Below are 21,852 nucleotides of genomic sequence, written 5' to 3' on the forward strand. Positions count from 1 at the left end.
AAGATGAATCTTTCTTATCATGTAACACTCTGCACTCTATTTTTTGAAGCTATTCGCTTAATGTAACACACTCAACTTGATGAAGTAGATTGCAGTTAGATACTCTACTTAATTCTTTTTACAAGAACATTTTAAAGATTTTTGTTGGTCTTTAATATAAGATTTTTTTATAAAATTTTAAAAGTATTTATTTATTTATTATATATTTATCCTCCGTTATTCAACCTCATCATGAGTAAATAAATAAATAAAAACATATATAAATTAAAATATAAAGATGAAAAGTACAAATAAGTTTGTGTGAAAACCACGAAAGAGCATTAAATATAGTTCTTCAGAGCCCGCAAGAACATTAGTTCTTCAGCGCACCATTAGACTTCAAGTACTCAATAGTCTGGTCAAAAATTTCTTCAATCCCATACTTGTAACTGAATCCTTCTTTGATAAGCTTCTCGGAAGAGATGACTGACTTAGCCTTGGAGGGGATGTCATCGAATCTGCAATTACAAAGTGGCACTTATACTTGGCTTTAATAGATGGAAAGCCATCCCTTAAAAACACTCGAATTTTGCAAATTTGCAAGGTTGATAAAATTTAAAATTTTAAAATGCAATTTCATGAGTTTCTACGTTATTAAAGTTGTAGGCCTTGGCATGTGGGCATGGCTCACCGAAGAATTTCTCAGAAGGATGAAATTCCATGAAAAAAAATATATCCAAGACCAAAAGGCAAGGCTGTTTATTTATTAAAAGGGTTTCGCTAATGAATACTCCAAAAAAAAATTGGATAAGGAATTAAAAGTGAAGAATTTTCACACAAATATGCATGATTAGAAGCTTACTCAGGTTGAATTTTATACTGAGGGTATCGTTTGCTAAGAAACTCTGCAAGCTGAGGAACACTAGTATTGTGAGCACAGCAAATATATCGACCAGAAGCTGATTCTTTCTCTGCCACAAATAAATGTGCTCGGCAAACATCCTCCACATGAGTGATGGATATTGAACCTGACAGCAATTGCATTCCCCTCAAAGCCTTAAAGAAGAAATCATTGCCTGCAAGGTGTCAACAAATCAAAGTGCCATTAAAAATTCATGTGGCACGTGTAACATTCCCTAAACCAGTGGATAAATGGTAGTTTGTGAACCTGTTAGCAAGGACGTGGCTAACCCAACACTGATTGGGATGTCTGGAGTGAGAGAAGGACCAGCTGTGAGTGTCGGTATCACAGTGATGAGATCAATGTTATTCTCTTCAGCAAATTCCCATGCAGCCTTCTCTGCTAGTGCTTTAGAGGCAGGATATCCCTACACATTAAGATGAACTTTACTTTTCACAATCTATCCATGAATCAAGTCTGTGTTTGGAAACACACTGACAATACTATAAAGGTAAATTTAATGTATAAGTTATAATTAATAGTGTTTTAATAAACATGAGTTCACACGCTTTTGAATGGTGATCTGAACATGCTATATATCTAGTAATCATAAAGTTTTTTAATAAATAGTTACAAAAGATGATATCAAATAGATTAGATAAATTAAACTTTTTCTATAAATTAAAATCAATATGAAAAACCTTCTAAAAAAGTGGATATCCATAAATTAAAATAAAAATATTTAATTTTTTTTCCGACAAGGATTTAAACTTAGCCTTAATCAATTTTAGTTAGGAATGGTACTGATGTAGGGCATTGTGAAGAACCATTGCACATTTGTTTACATCCCAATGTTATTATCTGATTAAGGTTTGATTATTTACCCAACTATGAGGCTTTGCTGTGCTCAAGTACTCAACATCAGTCCAGTTGCTTTCATCCATAACAAGACCTGTCCCATTGAGTTGGTTTATTGTTACAGCAGCTGTTGAAGATGTTAAGATGACTCGTTTCACATCTTTTGTTCGTGCACATGATTTCAACACATTCAGTGTGCCTTTGATTGCTGGCTTGATCATGTCATTCTGAATAGTAGTTTGCACAACCATTAATTTTTTAACACACTACACATGTAAAAGCATCCAATTTGGTGGAAAAGTTTACTATGCGGTTTCAATGTACCTCAGGATCTTCAGAAGCAAAGTTAACGGGTGTAGCAAATTGGAATACAAGTTCACAGTCTGATATGGGGGCATCAAAATCTCCTTCAACTGTTAAATCTGCTTCAAATATTTTGAGTTGGCCCAAACTTTGCAGTGCCACAAGGTGAGATATTTTTTTGGGATTACCTGCAGGAAGTACATACATAAAATTTTTGTTCGTACCAAACTCTTATTTGGACTCTCACAGCAAAATATTGGTTGGACTCTACTCTGAAATTTGAGCCAACTAACGGGTAACTATCTTTTTCTTTTGAATTTTGTCTTTAATCTTCAGGGGACCCAAAAATTGAAAGAAATATTTACATTAGGTGAAAATTAAAAAAAAAAAAAAACTGGAGAAGATATTTACACCATACAAAAATAAAATAAAAACTAAGGATAATATGAGTGCATCTTTAAGAATAGTCCTAACAAGAACAAAAAGTTCCACACAGAAATGTAGTAAATTAATTCAACAGGAGCCCCTTGTACATGATTATGCAAATTAATGATATCATTTTACATTAAAAAAAGGTTCATAACTTGGTCATATAAGTTCTCAAATCCTACTTCATCCTAATTAATTGAGCTAAATACTTGTTACAAATACAGTTTCAAGTTACACGGCACGTGTAAAATAAATACAAAAATTTTGTGTATGAATTTAAATAAAGAATTGTTATCGAGTATAGTGATAAAATCTATACCAAGATAGCATAGACAAAGGATAATACTTAATTTATTAATTTATGTTTATTAGGAAGTAAAATATAACTTTTTTTTTCAAATAAATAGTAAAATAAAAATTGGGTGTCAAGGATAAAACTTTTAGTTTAACAAAGAATAAATAAACACTTTCATTATGACATCCTGAGAGAGAGAGAGAGAGAGAGAGAGGGCTAACCTGGGTCTCTAACAGTAGTGTTAACAGCATAACCCTTTCCAAGCAACTGCTTGATCAGCAAAGATGCCATATACCCACTGCCACCGATCACACAAGCCTTCTTTCCGACTTGCTTGACACTCGCCATGTTTCAACACTCTCTCCAAAGGGACAAATTTATTAATATAAGTGAGGTAAGATGCAGAGTTGTTTGCTTCTTAAATAGATTGGTTCCATTACTTCAACGCACTGTTTGGTTTGAATATTTTAAACTGAGGATGAGCACTGTATTTGTCCTGTTAGTGTTTTCTTTGGCTTGACGGTTCCATTTTGTATTAAAATATTCTTCATGTCACTTACCCACCATGACATTACTCTCTATCACTTAGTCATACGCCACCATTTTGGACTGTCTTTCACACTTCAGAGTGCCTGAGTCGTTGATTATGACAAATTAAAATTGTATAGCTAAGATTAAATATTGAAAATGTTAACAAATACATATAGAAGTTATTCACTCAATCAATCTAAATACAGTTTATGTCCAACATGAAAAAGGTTGTCGTGAGCAGACATAACCATCATTTGCTCTGTTATACTCAATAGATAAGGTAGTAGTAGATCCAATCATTGCTATCAAAGCTATTAGACATCAATAGTATTGGACTTATAAGTATTTAAACTATAACAGTTAGGATGAACAATCATTCACTTTTGACAGTTATACAATTCCAGAAGATGATCTAAAATTGGGTCAATTACTTTATTAGAAGTGGACAATAGAGTGGTTGTACCAGTCAAAACTCATTTACGTATTATTGTAACACTCAGCTAATGTACCTCGTAGTTGGGCTATACCTTCCTTAGGTGTCAAATGTGATGCTATATCTAGTCATTTAAATCAGATCTCTATTTTGGTACAACGAGAAGGGGTTTACTATGGTCAGTGCAGTGAGATTTGTGGAAATAATCATGCTTTTACGCGTAGAAGTTGTTCCTAGTTAAGATTATGGTTCTCAGGTATCTAATCAATTAATTTCACAAACAACAGAGAAAGCTGCAGTAGAAATAAAAAAGTTGGGTGAGGGATAAGGGGGAAGCCACTAAATGGTTTTAGCACACAACCGATACAAATAGAGTGCATGTGCAATATGTAAAAGGTGGTTGCCTAATGACATCAGTTTTACCACACAACCGATGCAAAAAGAGCTCGTGCATAAAATGTAGAAGGTAGTTGCCTAATGATATCAGTTTTGCCACATAACCGATGCAAATAAAGTCCATGCGCAAATGTAAAAGGTAGTCGCCTAATGATATTAGTTTTATCACACAACCGATGCAAAAGTCTGTTAAACATTTGTTACACAGTAACCACAATTTAACATCTCTTAAGTAGTGAACAATTGTAGAAACTATCTATATATCATTCTTTTTAAGTTAGTGACCTACACAAAAGCCAATTTATTCCTAGACTGATTAGGTATAATGGTGAATTCCAGTGTGTAGTGAATAAATAATGCAAAGTAAAAAAAATATCAATTTTATTTTAATACAATATGAATGTAAAATAATTATATAATATAATTTTTTAAAATCAAATATATACAGATATAATTTTATATTAATTATATCAAATTCAAATTTTTAAATATAATATATCAATAATAATATAATGGATTACAATTTTATTTTCGTCATATCAAATAAAAATTGAGAATAATAAATTATAACTGATATGATTTGAACTGAATACAAAATTCATGCATATAACTAATCGGTTCTATCACACAAAATAATATAATATAATATAATATATGATTGTGAGACAATGACATCAGTGAACTGGTTGAATCAATGTAGAATACACATCTAGCGTCAACATTGCAGATTGAGGTTAATATTTCAAAATCGGCTCTATAGCCTAACTACTGTAAAAGAGCCCATCCATAAGTAACTTGTATATTGGTTGAATTGGAGGACCAAAACAATAAATCTTTACAAAGTATATTAAAAAATAATAATAACTTCTACATGGGTTCTCTCATGTAAAGAATAGAGACATAAACCAAACAATTTTCTACATTAGTTTTTTTAGAGAACTAATGTAGAAAGTATATATACTTTTTTTTAAAAAAATACAACTTCTATGTAGATTTTCCTCATATAACTAATGTAGAAAGGAGCAACGTAAAGGGGCACATCTGAAGGCGTGGGAAGAGATGGTATTGTTGTATACTTTATCATACATAATAGAGAGGAGACAATGGTTAATCAGGTCACAAAATGAAGTCAAAAAAGGTCTATCCGTTAGTCCAGGATATAAAGTTGAGAATCTCAAGTCTGCTAAGAGTTGTGACTATGTGAAAGACTATGAGTTTGTTGTAATTTTTGACATAAATTTTCGACAAAAACTTGATTTTCTTAAGTAAAATATGCAGTATTTCAAGGATAGGAAGAGAACATATACATATTCAATAAAGATTCTTGGTAAATCCATGTTTATCATATTTTAACATATGTGTCCTTTTATTACAGAACATGAATAAGGATAAGAACTTGTTGACCACCTCCAGAATATTAATTTATGTTTCCAGTTTTTTTTAGTGTTTTTTCATATTTTTCCTGAGTTTGAGCTATGTTATTGATGCTGAAGAAGAAAAAAGGGAGAAGACAAAAAAGAGAAACAGAATGAAAGGGCACCAAAATTATTAATATATCCTTTCTAAATGTAACTTGTATAACCAGTTTCTTGTCTTTTATTTTTAACCATTCGATTTTAATCAACGGGCTACGATGTTTGAAAACTTTTGAAAAAGATAATTTTATCTTACTTCTTACAAAAGAATGAAGGATATTAGAATCACCCGAAAAGTGCATCTAAGACGCACCAAAAATGTAAAATACTGATAGATAGGAGTATATAGTTTTTGTAATACCATTTAGTATTATTTTTTTTAATTTATATCATGATTTCTCAAAATAAAATGTCTACAGAATTAAATAAGAAATGCACATTAGCTACTCTTTTATATATGTTTTATTCTGTCATAAATTTTTACTAATGCCTTTTTATTCTCGGTATAATATTGCAGCTGTTCTACGCATGGGGAGATTATAGAGCAAACTATATTTGGATCAGTGTGTTATGTGAAAATAATATTTCTTTTTTAATTTTTTGAAAAAATGGATTATTTCTTCTTAAAAATTGAATTAACCATTATGTAACATAAAGAAAAATTAATATTTTTGACGTTTTAAGTAAGAAATAATTATCTGAGCTTTTTGCTTTGCGTTTTTGTTTGGAATCGTTTCATCGTTTAAAAAAGATCCAAAGCATCCCCATAAATTAATAATACATAGGACATTAAAAGAAAGGAATTGAACAAATGAATTGAATGGAGAAAATTAATTCGTCTGTCTAGTTAGTCCTCGTCAATTTTTGGATACTCTTAAAAACCATATTTCTATGTCCTATTATTCCAACTTTTCTTTCTCCCACTATTCCTCGTCAATCTGTCGTGGTGTTGTTTTCTCATATCATGCAGCATTGTTGATAAATTTATCTTCCCTATTGCTGGCTGCTAAGGAAAATCAAACCAAGTAATAAACGTAAATAAGCCAAGTAACCATTTAAGAAACACAGTCAAAACACGGTACTAGGAAAATTACGATAGCGCCGCCCTTAAAAACCTCACGAGAATGATTTATTCATACCTCTTAAACGAGGTGAGGAATGAGTCGAAGAAAAAAGAATAAAAGATGTAATAAATAAAGTAATGGAGAAAGAAAAAAGAGATGGGAAAATAAGAGATCAAAAATTTTTAAAAGAAAAAGTAAATGTAGAAATATAGTTACTCATAAGTATTGGTTAATTTAATTTTGAAAATTATAAAATATCATTTTTGTTTTAAGTATTATTAAGCGACTGCCATTTTTACTCGTTAACATTATTAAACAACGGTCATCTAAATAAGAAACGTACAAAATATTAGTATATTTACAGCTCCAACTTTAGGGTGAAAACAAAATCGAAGTCAAATAAAGAATAGAAAACTGCATTTAAGCCACAATCATGTAGTGTACAGATTATCTAAGTATGATTTTAGTATGGGTTTTAAATCCGCATTGAATTCAACTGAGTATGCATACTAAAAGATACACGGATTTTAAATCCGCATTGAAAAATCCTGCAAGTGCAGTTAGATAGATTTCATAGGACTATGACTATCATCCAATGAGATAACTTATGTGGACAGCAAATTATGACATGATAATAGGAGGGCCATAAATCAAGTGCAAAAATTTTATAAGGAGAAAAAAATCCCGAAAACAAAGTCATTATACTTTTAAAAAGATTATTAAAAACTCAATATGCCAAGTCTTCTGAATACAAAATTCAATGTGACGACTGCACAAAAAATGGAATAAAAATCTCGCTCCCTGGCATCTTCAATTTGATATAAGCCTTCTTTGGTCTCTTCTCTTCCTCTCAATCACCAGCAAAATCAGAAGGCAATATACAATGTTCATTGGCACGAATTTATTTTCATAATTCAGGCTCATCTAAATGACCATAAAGCTCTTTCCAGTGGTATGAAGCTTCTTCTGGTGTCCGAAATGTCCAAATGTGTGTCTTTGATTTCTCTTTAGTTTCTAGAGCTTCCTGCACCCGGGTTACAGCATGTTACAAAGGAAAAGCCAGATGAACTGTTTGAGCCAGATTATTTAGATCATGCAAATGTAAAACAGCAGATGGTAAAATAATGATTTTTTAAAAGAAACATTTATAATTAAAAGCTCATGGTCATCTCGCGGGGCTGTGCTGTTTTTTCAGAGCAGCAAAATGTGCATCAAAGTAGAAATGCAAAACTTGCAATGAAGAGAAATAATTTTCTTTGATGGAACATGCATTAAATTTGAAAGACAAACTTGGTTGGGCTGGTTCCTTAGCCCTCTAAGAATTTTATTATTTGTACAACAAATTCTGACCATCGTATATGACTATTTGACACTACATACATTAATCCCCATCTCTCGCTAAACTTTTACTCTCTTTTTACACACACACTTCAAAAGTACTCTACAATATTGTCGCACAAAAAACATTATCTAGTCACAAATGTGAAATAAAATACAAAAAATCAACCAAATTTGAAATACAAATATACCAGTACAGCACTCTATCTCATGCACTGCCATCAAGAGTCAGTTACCGCACAAAATTCTATATCATCTCTCTTTTATTTCCTTTAATCCTTTCTAACTATATTTTTAACTGTCGTTAAGGACTAAGTGTGTGTTTAGAAACATGTTAAAAAACTTGTAAATGTGAATCCAAACATGTTATAAAGTGGTATTTACAAAATGAAGCATTAAGGTGTCAGTTCTCGTTAGTTAGGAACTAATATTGCCCATAAAATCTCATAAACCAACTTGGAGGTTTACTCCTCCAAACATTTTCGTATAGAGTTACCCTAAAATGATATGATCTCATTTTAAAAGGAGTGTTTTTCACTTCCATAAAATTATTAGAGTTGGAAAGTGAAAATAGCGAAAAAAAACACCCACCCTCTTCAAAATCCCCAAACACAGCAAAAAATAACATGAAAATAAGATGTTCTTCAATCAAAAGTGCAGCACAAACATAATGGAGCATGGCAAAAGAATATTAACCCAACATCTACAAATGCTTTTAACATATATAAACAACATCCAAGGAAACACAACTCTTGCACATCCATTAATGAGTAGGAATAAGGAAGCAACCTGGACTTGAGAAGCGTGTTTGGTCTTGAGCAATAAGCAATCAACCATCGCTCTCCATTTATCGGAACAATTGTCGAGAACCCCAAGCCTATAATACTGCTGCATTTGATGAACCGGGGCTGCACAAAATAAAGGCACAAACTTCAACATTACTTTGATGACCCAGTTGGAAAAGACAAGCTTTTTAGGTTTTAGGGAAATGGGTATTACAGTAGCAGAACCAGAGAGCATCGAAGCAAGTGGAGCACGATAACTTGCGATTTGTTGTGGATGTTGAAGCTTCTTTCTCCGACGACATAACTATCTGAAAATCGGAGCAATTTCTCTGACGACCCCAAATCCCGTCTTGCTGAATAGGAAAACAATGGATCATCACCATGGATTATGGATCGATGCTAAAAATTATTCGGTTACTTGATCCAATTTTGATTGTGGACCGGGTCGGATCATCAATATAGAACCCGAAAATACTATTTTTCTATGAGAAGAAAGAAAATAAAAATACAAATAAGTATACATTTTTTTCATTTGGTTAAAAAATAAAAACAAATAAAAAATATATTTATAAAACAATATATTTTTAATCTTTTTTATTAATTTATAATTAATTAATTTTATAAAATATTTTTAATTTAAATAAAAAGAGTAATAAGATTTTAAGGAGCATAGGTTAAAAAAATTGAATAAAAATTTTATAAAAAAATGCAACAATACTCATCTCATAATTTCTAACCATCCTTAACATGATTTTTTTTATGCAATTTCCTACTTAATATTCTTAAAATATTAAGTTAACAATAGATTTTTTTCATTTTTTTTACACACTTGCTTATTTTAAAAGACTTAAAAGATGTTTGTCACTTTTAATTAAAAAATAATATTTCATAAAAAACAAACAATTAAAAGTAAATTTTATTTTTCAGTATGACTATACAAATTGTTTTCTCAAAAATTTTCACCAATTTCAAATTAATCATAATTTGTGTTTAAATGAAGTGTTAATTTTAATTACAGAGAAAAAACAGAAAAATACAAAAAATGCTATTTAAATCCTTACAAGCTAATGAAAAACAATGAAAGAATCAAGATTTTCTTTCCAATCTAAAAAATGTTCTAAAACACTAAGTAGTAAAAATAATTTATAATTATACAATTATTGAAAATTTATTTTTAAATGTGATTACCTTTCCAACTTATTTCCAAAATTATTCAACTTCCGGGTTCGTAACAACTAACATATCATGATAATATTAAAAAAATGTTAACCTTAAGCAATTAATGATAATAAAATTTTATTAAAAAAATATTTATTATACTTTTATAGCATTAATAAAAAATACGTACTTTTTTTTATAATTTTTTTTATTTATAAATATTTAAATTCAGCTTAAAGTACTGAAGTTAACAAAACTTTAAAAAAAAATTTACATTTAAAAATAAACCAAATTACACAAATGATAAATCTGAAGTTTTGAATTAGCCATGGTAAAAACTCAAACTTGATTTATGCTGCTAGGATGCACAGCTATACTTATATTAGCCAAGAGAAAGCAATCCCAAAATTAACAATCAAGAAATTGCTTTCTACATGCTTTGTACATTCTCACAAATGCCAAGATAAACAGTTGGTATAAATAACACATAATACTACACTGCAGCCCGAGATCATATTTTGATTTCATCACCTAAAGTGAAAAAAGAACAAGAGAAAATCTCCACCGTAACTTGTATTAAAATCAGAAATGTCTGAGACTTTTGAGATTTCCCTTGGCTACAGAAGCCTTCACATGCTTCATATGACAGGAAGCTTTCTGAGGTCCACTCAACCCAGAGCAAGAGTCATTGGCTCCAAATGTAACAGCAAAATAAAGGTAAACGGTACAGAGGACAGTCAGTAGAGCAAGCGCAGATAAGAGGAAGCGGTGCCTCCCCACGAGTGTTGACCAACTCCCCAGTTCATACTTTGTATACTGCCTCTTGAAAGATGGTGACCTCATACTAGGAGAAGACAATATGGAGTCAAGAACCATGGCTTCCACACTTACCTACTTCACTGCCTGAATCTGTGCATCATGTCGAACATTATTAGCAAGAGTATCAAGAAATGCAATTACAATCACATATAATAGAATATGAAGTTTTAATGTCAATTAGTATTCTATTGGTATTTTTTGGGGAGCTAGAAATAGCAGATATATCAAGGGAAAAAGTACATAGGAATTCAGAATATAGCCTTAAACAAAAAACAGGTCTCACCCAAATCCTTAAATTGATTAAGGAGTTGCTAAATGCTAATAGATGAAAACATCTCAGCAGTAAATAAGCCACAATTTCACATGCATTTCATCAGATACAGAATGCAGGAAGATGGCAAAATTGCATAACATAACCTAGGAATTACAAAGTTTCTCTGCTGAATTTATATGTGATCCTCAATTAACTAATAAATATCAACATGGGTCAGCTAAGTGCAACATCGTATGCACAGCCATAGCTTTTGATAATCATATAAAGAATTAGAAAAATCCCACATATTGAATAAATGGAAAACTCCAACTAAATCGCAGCATTTCACAACACAAAACAAAGATGGTGAAAGCAATCTACTCAATCCCAAGCAAGACAAAGACAAACTCTGATTTGAAGGCATAAATTACCAAAGATTAAACAGCATTAGCAAAATGAGTCTGGCTATGAATAAAAACACAACCAAAAGAGAACAACTCAACATTAAACCATTGCAACCCCCCAAAGACAACAAAAACAAGCCTTTCAATGCAATGACCAATGAAAACATACCATTCTCCCCCCAAATCCACGATGAGAATCATTACATTAAACCAATTGATCCCATCTACAGAAACCCATATCCCCAAATTAAACAAGATAATTGCCAATTATGCAAAAAGAAACAACTTGATCAGAAAATTGAACCTGGTACGAGTAAACACCTGAATCAAATACTGGTTTTAGCACAAGTAATTGCTTCAATATCATTATACCCGTAGAAGAAAAGTACCTTTTTTTAAACTCTTCTTTCGACAATTTGCACACAGCTACACAACAAGATAGAAGCAGACTTAATAATCAGAGACAGTAAACGAAAATGCGCACATAAAAAGCAAAGAATGAGAAAAGCGAAGGTGATTGGATGGAAGAAGAGAGAGAAGGGGAAGCGTTACCCTTCACTCCGAAGGAAAAAGGAAAAGTGAGAGTGAAATGGCGCGTGTTTGGTGAAGAAGAGCGTTAAGGTTGCAATGTAACGACCACAGATGAAAAAGGAAAAGGGAAAATGCTATTGTTGTGCTGTGTGAGGAACCATCCGCGTCAAATAAAGTAAACGCTCTTTCTACCTTTACACCCCTCCTTTTATTAACATTTCTTCCTTTTTCTGCCCTTTTGCCTAAATCAAGTGCTTCTTCTGGTAACCCGAGAACACAGAGAGAAATAAATTGTAAAGTAAGTTCTAATTTAAAATCAACTAATTAAAGCTGCTTATCCAATTCTTTATACATAGATTTTAGTAGTGTCAAGCCATTTATTTTAGTCTTGTTACTGTTTCTTTTTTTTACTCTAATAATATGTTTAGACGAGGGATAAAATAACATGTTTAATTCTCTCCCCTTATTACTCTCGTCCATTACCCCATCTAAGCTAACGTAAAATGATGGATATAAAAAAATAATAATTACGAAGGAACGGTTGTGTAAAAGTAACCATTTTTCACGCCAAAATTTCTTTTCAGAAAAATAGGGCAAGTAGCCCTTATTATGGGCATGTTTGTTTCCATGTTTTCTGAGTGAAACTGCAAAGCTAACGTAATATGATATGCTTTCAATTATACTGGGTTTCTCTTTGCTTTTCCTTAATCTATTCAGACATCTCCTATGTATGCTTTCGCAAGTCACATTTTACTTTAAATTGAATTAATAATAAATATAATTTATAAATAAACAATTTTATGTTCAAGAAATTTTTTTTCGTAAAAGAACTTGTTTATATAAAACTAATTTATACACTTATCAAGGTACGAAATAAAAACACATTTTACCGTCAATTTTCTTTTAAACTTTATTTCTACGAAAATTCATGTAATTTTTATCGGACATAATTATGCTTAAATCAAGTAGGATCATTATTAGTAACAATGCTTCTAAGAAATCATTTCTTTTTAAGATTAAACAATTGAGTTCATTACTTTTCAGAAATAAAGGATTAAATTTCTTGTTTTTGAACTATACTCTTCCTATTGAAATTAGTTCAACATAAGGTAAACATAAAAATCTTGTATAATTTAATGGATTTAAGTTAGTGTATCAGGACTATACCTTATATAATATTAGTGTCTAATATTTAATTGCCATGATAAATTATTAAAAGTTACTAAAAATAATAGCGTCTTAATAATTTATATGACCTAGTACACCAACTTTAACCCAAAAGTTCTCATAATACTAAAACTTGTAATTTGTTATAGAGGAAGAGAACATCCATTCTATCAAAAGATTAAGAAAAATCAGTAGTATGAATCATTCGACACATTTTTTATTGCATGAATTTTATATTAATTTCACTATATAAAGAATAAGAGTAAATTATTTAATGTCTTAAATGAATTTCGTTTAATGATAGAAAATTTATTAAAAGGAACGTGAGAAAATTGTAACAAATGATTTTTAGAAACAGTTCTTGGACTCCTAGATTTTCGTCAAAATAATTGTTATTATGATATGGACAAAATTATTGAACCATATTTTTTATATTTGAACTATAATTTGTATAACCCAAACCATAGCTTCAAAAATACAATCTGAGTTGCATTTTAAGGCAATAAATTTGAAAATAACATGATTAAATTGTATCTGAACATAATTTTAAATCCTAAAAGCACACAATTAATGCCAAAATCATTTTATTAGTTATGAATGAATTAGTAAATCAATTCTTGAAATATGAATACAGGTTAATTTAATTTTTTAAATTACCAGTATATCATTTTATTTCTTAAAACTATATAAACAAAAAAAAGCAAGGGACAAAAAAAACCCGTGTAAGCATAACGAAGGAACTATCTGCCTAGGTCTTAAAATGGAGCTAAAGCCTTGAATCACCAAGATTGACAAGAAAATTATTAATACAAGTTTTAAAATTCTTAAAGCTGATTCTAACGGAGAATGGGTTACTCATCATCTCTTTCCACTTTCCAGAATCCATCCACCTCTCTTTAACCTCAGAAGGCATACAAGGTACCTTTTCCAGTGAAGCGGTCCTATATTAAAATTTTGCGTGCATGATGAGTTTATAATATGTACGTGTTTTCTTTTGTATTCTATTTTGATATTTTCAATAAAATCTTAATAGATATTTACTATTCCTTCTGTTTGATTAGGAGCTTTTCCTCTGAATAATCCAAGACAAATTTAATAAGGGAAATTCCATTAAAGATGTTACATTTATTTCAATCTCTCCATTTAAATTTTCTCAATTTTCAATCTATAAAGGAAATATGTAACACCCAATGCAACACACAACTCAAGACTTTCCCTTAACAAACTTATCCCACAGGTGCTATACATTAAATCCCATCACTTCAGAACAGGAAATATGAAGAACCGAGGACAGAAGCATGATTTTTACCCAAGTTTCGTCCCCTGAGACATTCCACATCCACCACATGCGAATGATCAATAAAGAGGTTCACCTGAACAAAGCATTATAATGTCAACAAAGCTGTAGGAAAGGTTTCTCATTCTTACTCAGATATTCTTACTTAGTAAAAAGGGAAACTATGACTATAATTATTTAGTAGAGCATTTACCTTTGGACCATATTGTTTGATAAACCATTCGGATGTTCTTTGGTTTGATGCTTCAAACATAGTCTTCTCAAGACCAAGCCGCCCAATGATCTTAGCAATAATATCGGCGCGCATATTATCTGCATGTTTGCTGACATCATCAGCATCAATCATTATCATGTCTGCACCCGCTTCTAAACATCTCTCAGCCCTTCTGATCAAGAGATCCACATCTTCTACAAATTCTGTGGAAAAAGTTTCAAAACAAGGTCAAACCAATATGTTGTGTTGGTTCTACATTTTTCATTGCCAATCAATCTCCAGTCCAAAGATTTGATATAATTACGTAGCAGTAATTGGTGCCTTGGAATTTCTTAAGCACCATTCAAAGCAGAAAAAAGTAGCATGTAAAAATAATATGTTCAATATCAATGTCTTAAACATCAAAGTCTTAGCAGATCAACGTGAAGGAATAGAGGTGAAGTGATCCATAATAAGCATATCTTCTACATTCATCCATCTGATTAAGCAATTCACCCAAGTTGAAACCAAAACCCTATTGAACTTACCAATTTAGGTATTTTAGTTTCTTATGAACTTTCTTTTGATAAAAGATTTCTTCAGAACTTTAAAACTTTATGCTTCTGCTCAAAATCAGGAAAGAAAAGATCAAACAGCAAAAAGATAGAAAGAGAGTTGCTAGATTTTATTTTTAAATCATATTTTCACAGTCACACCAGTAGGTAAAATATTAACCAATTGCATACTGTGTATTGAATATTCTATCAAAGTGAATTTAGCAACATGTTCATTAATTTTTTGTCTATAAGATGAGAAATAAAATCAAGTATACAAAAACAGCAAAACAGTTCTCTAGACAGATATTTGTTGCTAAAAAGATGGAATATGGGAAGTTAAACATACTTCTAAACAAGTTCACAAATTTGTTTCCATTATCTTGATTTCTGTTGACATTGCATGTAATTTGCTTGGATCCAAGCATCAAAAGTTATCATTTATTAATTGATCGAAATTATGCGTATTGCCCTTCCTTTAAAAAAGGGAAAACATTTCCATATTCCATTTATAGTACGTTATTAAAGCATATATCAGCCTTATCAACAAGTTTGTCAAGATTAGTGAAACCTCTTACTGCATTCATGAAAATTAGCAGCAAGTAGTATTGTCTGAAACAAAGAACATATTCATTAAGCTTATGTCCTGTACAAAAGGACTAAATTAACCATACATGTCTGTCTATTATTCGACCATACATTGCATGTCACTTGTTATATATTAATAGCATGTTTGGTTCGATGCCTACCCACCACGGACGTGCATTACTTCTAATGCTACTAAGTGCATGTTTAGTTTCACGTTTACTAGTTATAGATCTATGTTTATTTCAACATTATTTAGTTATAGCTTTTGCATTAAATCCGCGTTTACTGACTTTTAAACGGGAATCCAAAGACAAATTCAGAGTAGCTTGTACATCTCAGACATGCATACAATATCGCATTTTTTAACTGCCATCCTAAGGGCCCAGCTTAAGAAATAAAAAATGAATAGTTTTCATTAATAACTTTCTTTAATAGAAAAAATTATATTTTTTATTCATTAATCATTGTCCTTAGAGCAGTTAAAAAATTGTTCAATTGCAGAATATCAGACTCGTTAGCACAATCCAGATTCCAGAATATAGTATCTGTCCGAAAGCCTAAATAAATGTTCAATTGCAGCTCAAAAGAGAGATGGACAGATAAGCAGAGAAAGTTAGGTATCCTTACCAAATGATCTAGGCGCTGGGGGAATATAAGCCCCATAAGCTCTATCACCCCTTTGGGGAATATCAGACTCGTTAATCTTCACTTCAAAATGAGGCTTAGCTTTCAGACCACCACTTTTGACCAACCGAACAAATCTCAAAAGGGTTTCTTCAGGAATTCCAAGCGATCCCACATTCAGCTCAATTGTGTCAAACCCCAAATCCTTACATTCCTGTATTAAGATTAAAACAAATAATGTAACCAACCAAACCATTGCTCCAGAAATAAAAAACAAAATTTCATCAAATGCTCAGAGACCTGCACATATTCTTTGAAACCAGATGGGCCTTTGCGAATCATATGCTCGGCCCAATCACCGGTGCTAACATAAACATCATGCTGATGGGCCATGTCAATCACTTGTTTCATAGAAGCCTTCGGCATCAAGCTGTGAGACCCTCCAGAAAACTTCAACCCATCAACAAATTCTCCCATAGATTCAAATATATCCTGCACAAAACACTTTTTCATTAAACGACACCGCTCCATAACAAGAATAACCACTAGTCAAAAAAGCTCAAAGCTCAATTGAAAGCAGAGAGGAAAATGAGTTAACCTGAAGAACGTTGTGAGAGAAGAGACTGTAGTGGGGGCTTCGCATCTCGGTGACGCCAAAACGGCGAGGCTTCGAGGGCCGATCCTCGTTCTCCTCGAAGCTTTTCCATCGGTATGCTGACATTATTTTGTTTTCGGAGGAGAATTGAGAAGGAATCCAACTCCGTTTTCTTTAATACGTTTTGATTTTCCCTTCCTAATCCTTTCTTCCAAACGCGGCCTTTTCTGCATGATCTATTAGTTGTCTTACATAGCTAAGAAGAGAAGAATGAAGGTCTTTCTAGAACACACTGGTGGCGGTGGCTATTCCATTGTTCATCCAAGTGTGATGCCGCTGTTTGCACTCTAGCGGATAGCGTCATTGCAACACGTGTCGTTTATTAAATATTAGGCGCACTTATGATCAAATTAAATTTGAGTTTTGTTGATGTGTTTGAGTTATATTTAGAAATTTAAATTAAAAATTTATTTACTTAAAATTTAAAGAACTGTTTAAAATATATTTTTAAGAAAATAACGGGGGTAAAAAGTATTCTGTCTTTTAATGTGTCTAACACTTGATGTAATGATATATTGGGCCACTTTGAGTAATTTGTAGAAAAAATTAATATAAAAAGTAAATAATTTTTTAAAATAATTTATCTTTCTTAATTTTTTGAATTTTTTATTTAATTTTTCTAAAATTTAAAAAATAAATTATTTTTAACTTATAAAAATTTATTTATTTTTTATACTAATTTTTTCCTACAATAACATCTCTAAAAATTTATCTAAATTAAGTCATTAGAGCAATTTTTATTTAATATGGTTATGAATTAAAATATCCATCAGTAAGTTTCGCATATATTGTATAAGAGTTTTCAATTTTAAATAAAATTTATAAATAAAAAATTAAAAAATAGATATATTATCATAACGATTTATTTTATAGTATTAAATACAAATAAGTTAAAAAAATGGAATTTTTAATATTAAAAATTTATACAGATAAAATATTTAAACTAAGATATATCATCTTGGTTGATATAATATAATGAAATTTAGAATCTAAATTATAATTAATTAAAGCTAAAATAATCTTTAAATGTAATTTATTAAAGAAGAATATGTCTTTAATTGTACATAATGTACTAAAATTTATCTTAAATTAAGACTAAAAATAATTTTAATAATAATATTTGAAAGGTATAAATTTATAAATAAAAAATAAGTTATTAACACAAAAAAAAACACATAATATAATTAAGAATAAATTGATTTTTAATTCTTTTAAAACTAAGAGTGAAAAAGCATATTTATAATGCAAAAATAGATAATTATATATCATATTTTATTTTAATTCATTAATAGTCTAAATTTGATATATCATATATTATTATTGTTTTCATACCTTAGTTAATGAGTCCCTTCGGGGACATCCTATGCCAAATTTAATAAATTTTTGACTCTGTTAATTATTATATAAGATGTTAAATAATTAAAGAATGTGACAATATATTATTAAATAATAATATAATATTTAAATACGTTGAAGGAATATTGAAATTAAAGTTATATTAGCTATATTAGCATGTACGGAATAGTATTTTTCTTTATCTATTCATAAGAGATGTATGAAATGAAAGAATAAAAACAATAAATATTAATCTATAAATTTAATATGAATGATCAAATTTAAAATATATTAGTTTTATTATGTCATAAATGTCATTATAACATAACATTTACAAAGTATTTATTTATGGTTGACCAACTTTTTCACGTTATAAAAAACTTCACCTTTCAATCTGTGTTTTTGTTAAGTTCTTCACTTTTTCAAAAGTTTTTGTTAAAGATATTACTTAAGTAATAGTATTACTTACTTTGATAGTATTATAAAGATTGGAAAGTATATACAGATAAATTTCTTAATTACTTTATGGTGCATGTTAGGAGAAATACAATTTTAAATATTGATTATTTAGCAATTTTTGTATATTTCATGCTTTTAATTGAATTGATAATATTCTTTTTTCTATTATCTCTCTTTTCGCGGCATATGTAATAGCTTTAGTCAATTTTTCATCTTAATAATATTATATATGGACTTAGTTTTTTTTTATTGGGAAAGCACATTGTCTAAACAGAATAATGACCGATTAATGATGAACACAGATTATTATTTCATTTAAACTCACCATGTCATTCATTAGACATTTGTACATTATTATTTAGTGTAGAATGGTAAAAGCAATTTGATGGGGGGAATCAGATCCCCTGCAATTCAATTTTTAACTACGAGTGTGTAATTTCAAATCTAGTCATATGTAATCTTTAAATTATTCTTCATACAAGATTTTAACATGAAAAAATATTTTGATAGGTTGAGATCCCCTTTGATCCATGTAGAAAGCTAAGATACTGTTTGCATATTTTCCAAAGCGAGAATAATTAGACGATGTTAGATCTAGAAATAACTCAATGAAGTAGGGTCAGTAACAGTTTAGGGCCTTTGTGCAATCTTATTAGTTTAATTGTAATTATGGTTGTGTTTATACTGTAACAGCCGAAATTATGGGTAAATGCTACCAGTGCAACTGTAATTATGAAATAAATACGGTTGAAAGAGCCACAATTATAATAGTAGACCACAATATGATATTCTGGGCAATACTAGGTGAAGATGGCAGAGTATGCTTTCTTGATCTATGGTTTAGTAGAGATATGAGGTGAAGAATGATTTGTATCAATTCATTGTTATGAAGCAATATTTAGGAACATGTTCAGTTGCATGACTTGCATTCATCAACTTTTGGCTACAACCAAAAGAATGCATTAAAAATTATGAAATTAAAAGAAGGCACTTAAGCAATGTGTTGGTTCCATTTCACTCACATCTGCTCCCTATAATTCCAAACCAACGGATTTGAGCTTTCCGTGTCCCTCATGGAAGGAATATTAGAAAGGGAAAGACAAAGGGAGAATAAAGTTAACTATGAAGACGAAAGCAGCTTTTAGCCAAAAATCACAGCTAAGTTCTCTCATATATGATAACACCTATCAAACCTGTCCCAAGCTTTATTCTTATTCCTTCATTAGAGATGACAATGCCTCACTATTAAAGTTATGAGTTATGAACAAGTTAGCTAACATGCTAGCTTTACTCTATTGCCTCTGAGTTTGGTGAAAATGGCCAAAAACTATGGCTTCCTCGTATGCATTTTGGTCATGTTGTTCGATATTGTTGCTGGCATACTTGGAATTCAAGCAGAAATAGCTCAAAACAAGGTACTCTAATTAAGACCAAACATATCTCAATGAAGGATTCATTATTGTTGAGAACATTGATTAATGAGTTTTTTTTTTTTTTTTTGGGTTAATGTTTTGGTATGAAAACAGGTGAAGGATTTGAAGATGTGGGTATTGGAGTGTAAGGACCCAAGCTATGAAGCTTTCAAGCTAGGATTGGCTGCTTCCATTCTCTTGGCCTTAGCTCATGCAATTGCTCACATGCTTGGTGGATGCATTTGTATGCTATCCAAAGAAGAATGCCAAAGAGCCACGGCCAATAGGAAATTAGCAGTGACTTTTCTAATTTTCTCATGGTAAGTTTTTGACTTTGCTCTTACATCTGCATGTACGGAAATGTTCAATTCCATCCGTAGCTTGCACCCAAACATAAGAAAATAAACTCACGAATGATTCCTATATTGTCTTCTTGATATGTGTTTGTGTTCATTGTTGCTTCAAATTCGCACGTCATCAATATATTACAATTTACTAGCTGCTTTCTCATTAGAGGAATGCTAAGTGTGTCATGATTTTGGTTGGGTACCTGTTGCCATTTACTTTCGCCTAATTGGTTAAATAACATAATTAAAATAGATTAATTTCGATGCAATGATAGTGTAATTTTATATTGTTAATTAATTAAAATATATCGTAAACATGTTTTTATAATTAATCATTATGAACAGAGTAGGAAATTGACGGAAAATAAACCAAGTTTGTGAGTATAGTTGTAATCTACTTTCCTTATGTACAACTTTGAATTTTCCTTTTCAAATATACTCACAGTACTTATAACATTACATTTATCCAATAAATGTATCTACCTATGTTTTAATACAGCTTTGTGTTAATTTTACATGAATAGACTTTTCAATATATTTTCAAATACAAACCTAATTATTTGGATTAAGTTGAACTTAGGTACAGTCTGGTGAACTTTAAAGAAATTTATCAGGATTATTCTTTAGCAAAGCATGAACAAATAGATTGAATTTTGATGGCGTGTTGCGGAATTTGTGTTGGTTGCAGGATAGCATTAGCAGTTTCATTCTCAATGCTAATCATAGGCACATTAGCCAATTCAAAATCAAGAGAATCGTGTGGGATATCAAACAATAGGATTCTATCCATTGGAGGCATTTTATGTTTCATTCACGGGTTGTTCACCGTTGCCTATTATGTTTCTGTAACGGCAACAGCAAGGGAAGAAAAAAGCCAAGGAAACCCATTATAGGCCAAAATAGAACTTTCAATTTCAAGGCGAAGGATTTCAACCACCATTTCAATTAATTAGATAAGAAATGTACTGCTCCCTTCATTTTATTACTTTGATTTTTGAGATTATGTACACAAATTATAGAATCTTCAGCTTTTATATATTTTACTATATCTTAAGATACTTTTTATACTCAAACGGAGCTTAACAGTAAAAAAGACTACAAAATCATCTTAGAGAAATCAATTTCATAAGTACTCTCCTAAAATAGGAATAACATCAGGAGAAAAATTCACAGGTATTTTACATCTCTTAGACTGAGTCAAGTTAGATAGTATATCAACACACCTATTGCCTTCTCTGTACACTAGACGAAGACTAATAATTCTGTAAAATTGGAGAAGACTCCTTGTGACCCGAATCATAGATTTTAATTTATAACACCTCTTACAGT

General features: G+C 30.7%; 5 protein-coding genes across 6 annotated transcripts; 1 reads left to right on the top strand and 4 right to left on the bottom strand.

Annotated features, from left to right (window-relative positions):
* Nucleotides 1–352: 352 nt before the first annotated feature.
* LOC113858180 (anthocyanidin reductase ((2S)-flavan-3-ol-forming)-like) lies at nt 353–3,113 on the bottom strand. Its single transcript, XM_027490691.1, has 6 exons — nt 2,987–3,113; nt 2,063–2,229; nt 1,765–1,965; nt 1,148–1,307; nt 842–1,055; nt 353–497 (listed from the first exon to the last, which is right to left on the bottom strand). Exons 1-6 carry the CDS (start codon nt 3,111–3,113, stop codon nt 353–355), a joined length of 1,014 nt encoding a protein of 337 aa, XP_027346492.1.
* A 4,232-nt stretch (nt 3,114–7,345) lies between these two features.
* Nucleotides 7,346–9,099, bottom strand: LOC113859225. The gene is made up of 3 exons (XM_027492037.1): nt 8,942–9,099; nt 8,732–8,850; nt 7,346–7,628 (listed from the first exon to the last, which is right to left on the bottom strand). Exons 1-3 carry the CDS (start codon nt 9,027–9,029, stop codon nt 7,512–7,514), a joined length of 324 nt encoding a protein of 107 aa, XP_027347838.1. The 5' UTR covers nt 9,030–9,099; the 3' UTR covers nt 7,346–7,511.
* A 1,240-nt stretch (nt 9,100–10,339) lies between these two features.
* On the bottom strand, nt 10,340–12,025 carry LOC113859192. Of its 2 annotated transcripts, none has more exons than XM_027492007.1 (2): nt 11,914–12,025; nt 10,340–10,794 (listed from the first exon to the last, which is right to left on the bottom strand). In XM_027492007.1, exon 2 carries the CDS (start codon nt 10,759–10,761, stop codon nt 10,468–10,470), a length of 294 nt encoding a protein of 97 aa, XP_027347808.1. In that variant the 5' UTR covers nt 10,762–10,794; nt 11,914–12,025; the 3' UTR covers nt 10,340–10,467. The 2 variants fall into 2 exon arrangements, with proteins under 2 accessions (XP_027347808.1, XP_027347807.1); XM_027492006.1 differs by lacking the exon at nt 11,914–12,025 and adding an exon at nt 11,751–11,905.
* A 2,296-nt stretch (nt 12,026–14,321) lies between these two features.
* LOC113859258 (protein HEAT-STRESS-ASSOCIATED 32) lies at nt 14,322–17,134 on the bottom strand. Its single transcript, XM_027492070.1, has 5 exons — nt 16,914–17,134; nt 16,616–16,807; nt 16,319–16,529; nt 14,550–14,773; nt 14,322–14,432 (listed from the first exon to the last, which is right to left on the bottom strand). Exons 1-5 carry the CDS (start codon nt 17,034–17,036, stop codon nt 14,322–14,324), a joined length of 861 nt encoding a protein of 286 aa, XP_027347871.1. The 5' UTR covers nt 17,037–17,134.
* A 2,946-nt stretch (nt 17,135–20,080) lies between these two features.
* On the top strand, nt 20,081–21,416 carry LOC113859921. Its single transcript, XM_027492580.1, has 3 exons — nt 20,081–20,179; nt 20,291–20,496; nt 21,212–21,416. The coding sequence occupies exons 1-3, from the start codon at nt 20,081–20,083 to the stop codon at nt 21,414–21,416; spliced, it is 510 nt and encodes a 169-aa protein (XP_027348381.1).
* The last annotated feature ends 436 nt before the right edge of the window (nt 21,417–21,852 follow it).

This window comes from Abrus precatorius, unplaced genomic scaffold (genome assembly GCF_003935025.1).
Source record: "Abrus precatorius isolate BTA unplaced genomic scaffold, Abrus_2018 Scaffold2, whole genome shotgun sequence".
In the NCBI taxonomy this organism is placed as follows: Eukaryota; Viridiplantae; Streptophyta; class Magnoliopsida; order Fabales; family Fabaceae; genus Abrus; species Abrus precatorius.

Coding starts and splice junctions, on each gene's coding strand:
- LOC113858180 (XM_027490691.1), bottom strand. CDS start 3,113: ATGGCGAGTGTCAAGCAAGTCGGAAAGAAGGCTTGTGTGATCGGTGGC. Junction 1,308..1,764: donor CAGCAAAGCCTCATAGTTGG/GTAAATAATCAA, acceptor CTTAATGTGTAG/GGATATCCTGCCTCTAAAGC. Junction 1,056..1,147: donor AGCCACGTCCTTGCTAACAG/GTTCACAAACTA, acceptor GACACCTTGCAG/GCAATGATTTCTTCTTTAAG.
- LOC113859225 (XM_027492037.1), bottom strand. CDS start 9,029: ATGTCGTCGGAGAAAGAAGCTTCAACATCCACAACAAATCGCAAGTTA. Junction 8,851..8,941: donor TGCTCTCTGGTTCTGCTACT/GTAATACCCATT, acceptor TATTTTGTGCAG/CCCCGGTTCATCAAATGCAG. Junction 7,629..8,731: donor AACACGCTTCTCAAGTCCAG/GTTGCTTCCTTA, acceptor ACCCGGGTGCAG/GAAGCTCTAGAAACTAAAGA.
- LOC113859192 (XM_027492007.1), bottom strand. CDS start 10,761: ATGGTTCTTGACTCCATATTGTCTTCTCCTAGTATGAGGTCACCATCT.
- LOC113859258 (XM_027492070.1), bottom strand. CDS start 17,036: ATGTCAGCATACCGATGGAAAAGCTTCGAGGAGAACGAGGATCGGCCC. Junction 16,808..16,913: donor TCTCTCACAACGTTCTTCAG/GTTAACTCATTT, acceptor TGTTTTGTGCAG/GATATATTTGAATCTATGGG. Junction 14,774..16,318: donor CCCAGCGCCTAGATCATTTG/GTAAGGATACCT, acceptor CTTTTTCCACAG/AATTTGTAGAAGATGTGGAT.
- LOC113859921 (XM_027492580.1), top strand. CDS start 20,081: ATGGCCAAAAACTATGGCTTCCTCGTATGCATTTTGGTCATGTTGTTC. Junction 20,180..20,290: donor CAGAAATAGCTCAAAACAAG/GTACTCTAATTA, acceptor GTATGAAAACAG/GTGAAGGATTTGAAGATGTG. Junction 20,497..21,211: donor ACTTTTCTAATTTTCTCATG/GTAAGTTTTTGA, acceptor TGTTGGTTGCAG/GATAGCATTAGCAGTTTCAT.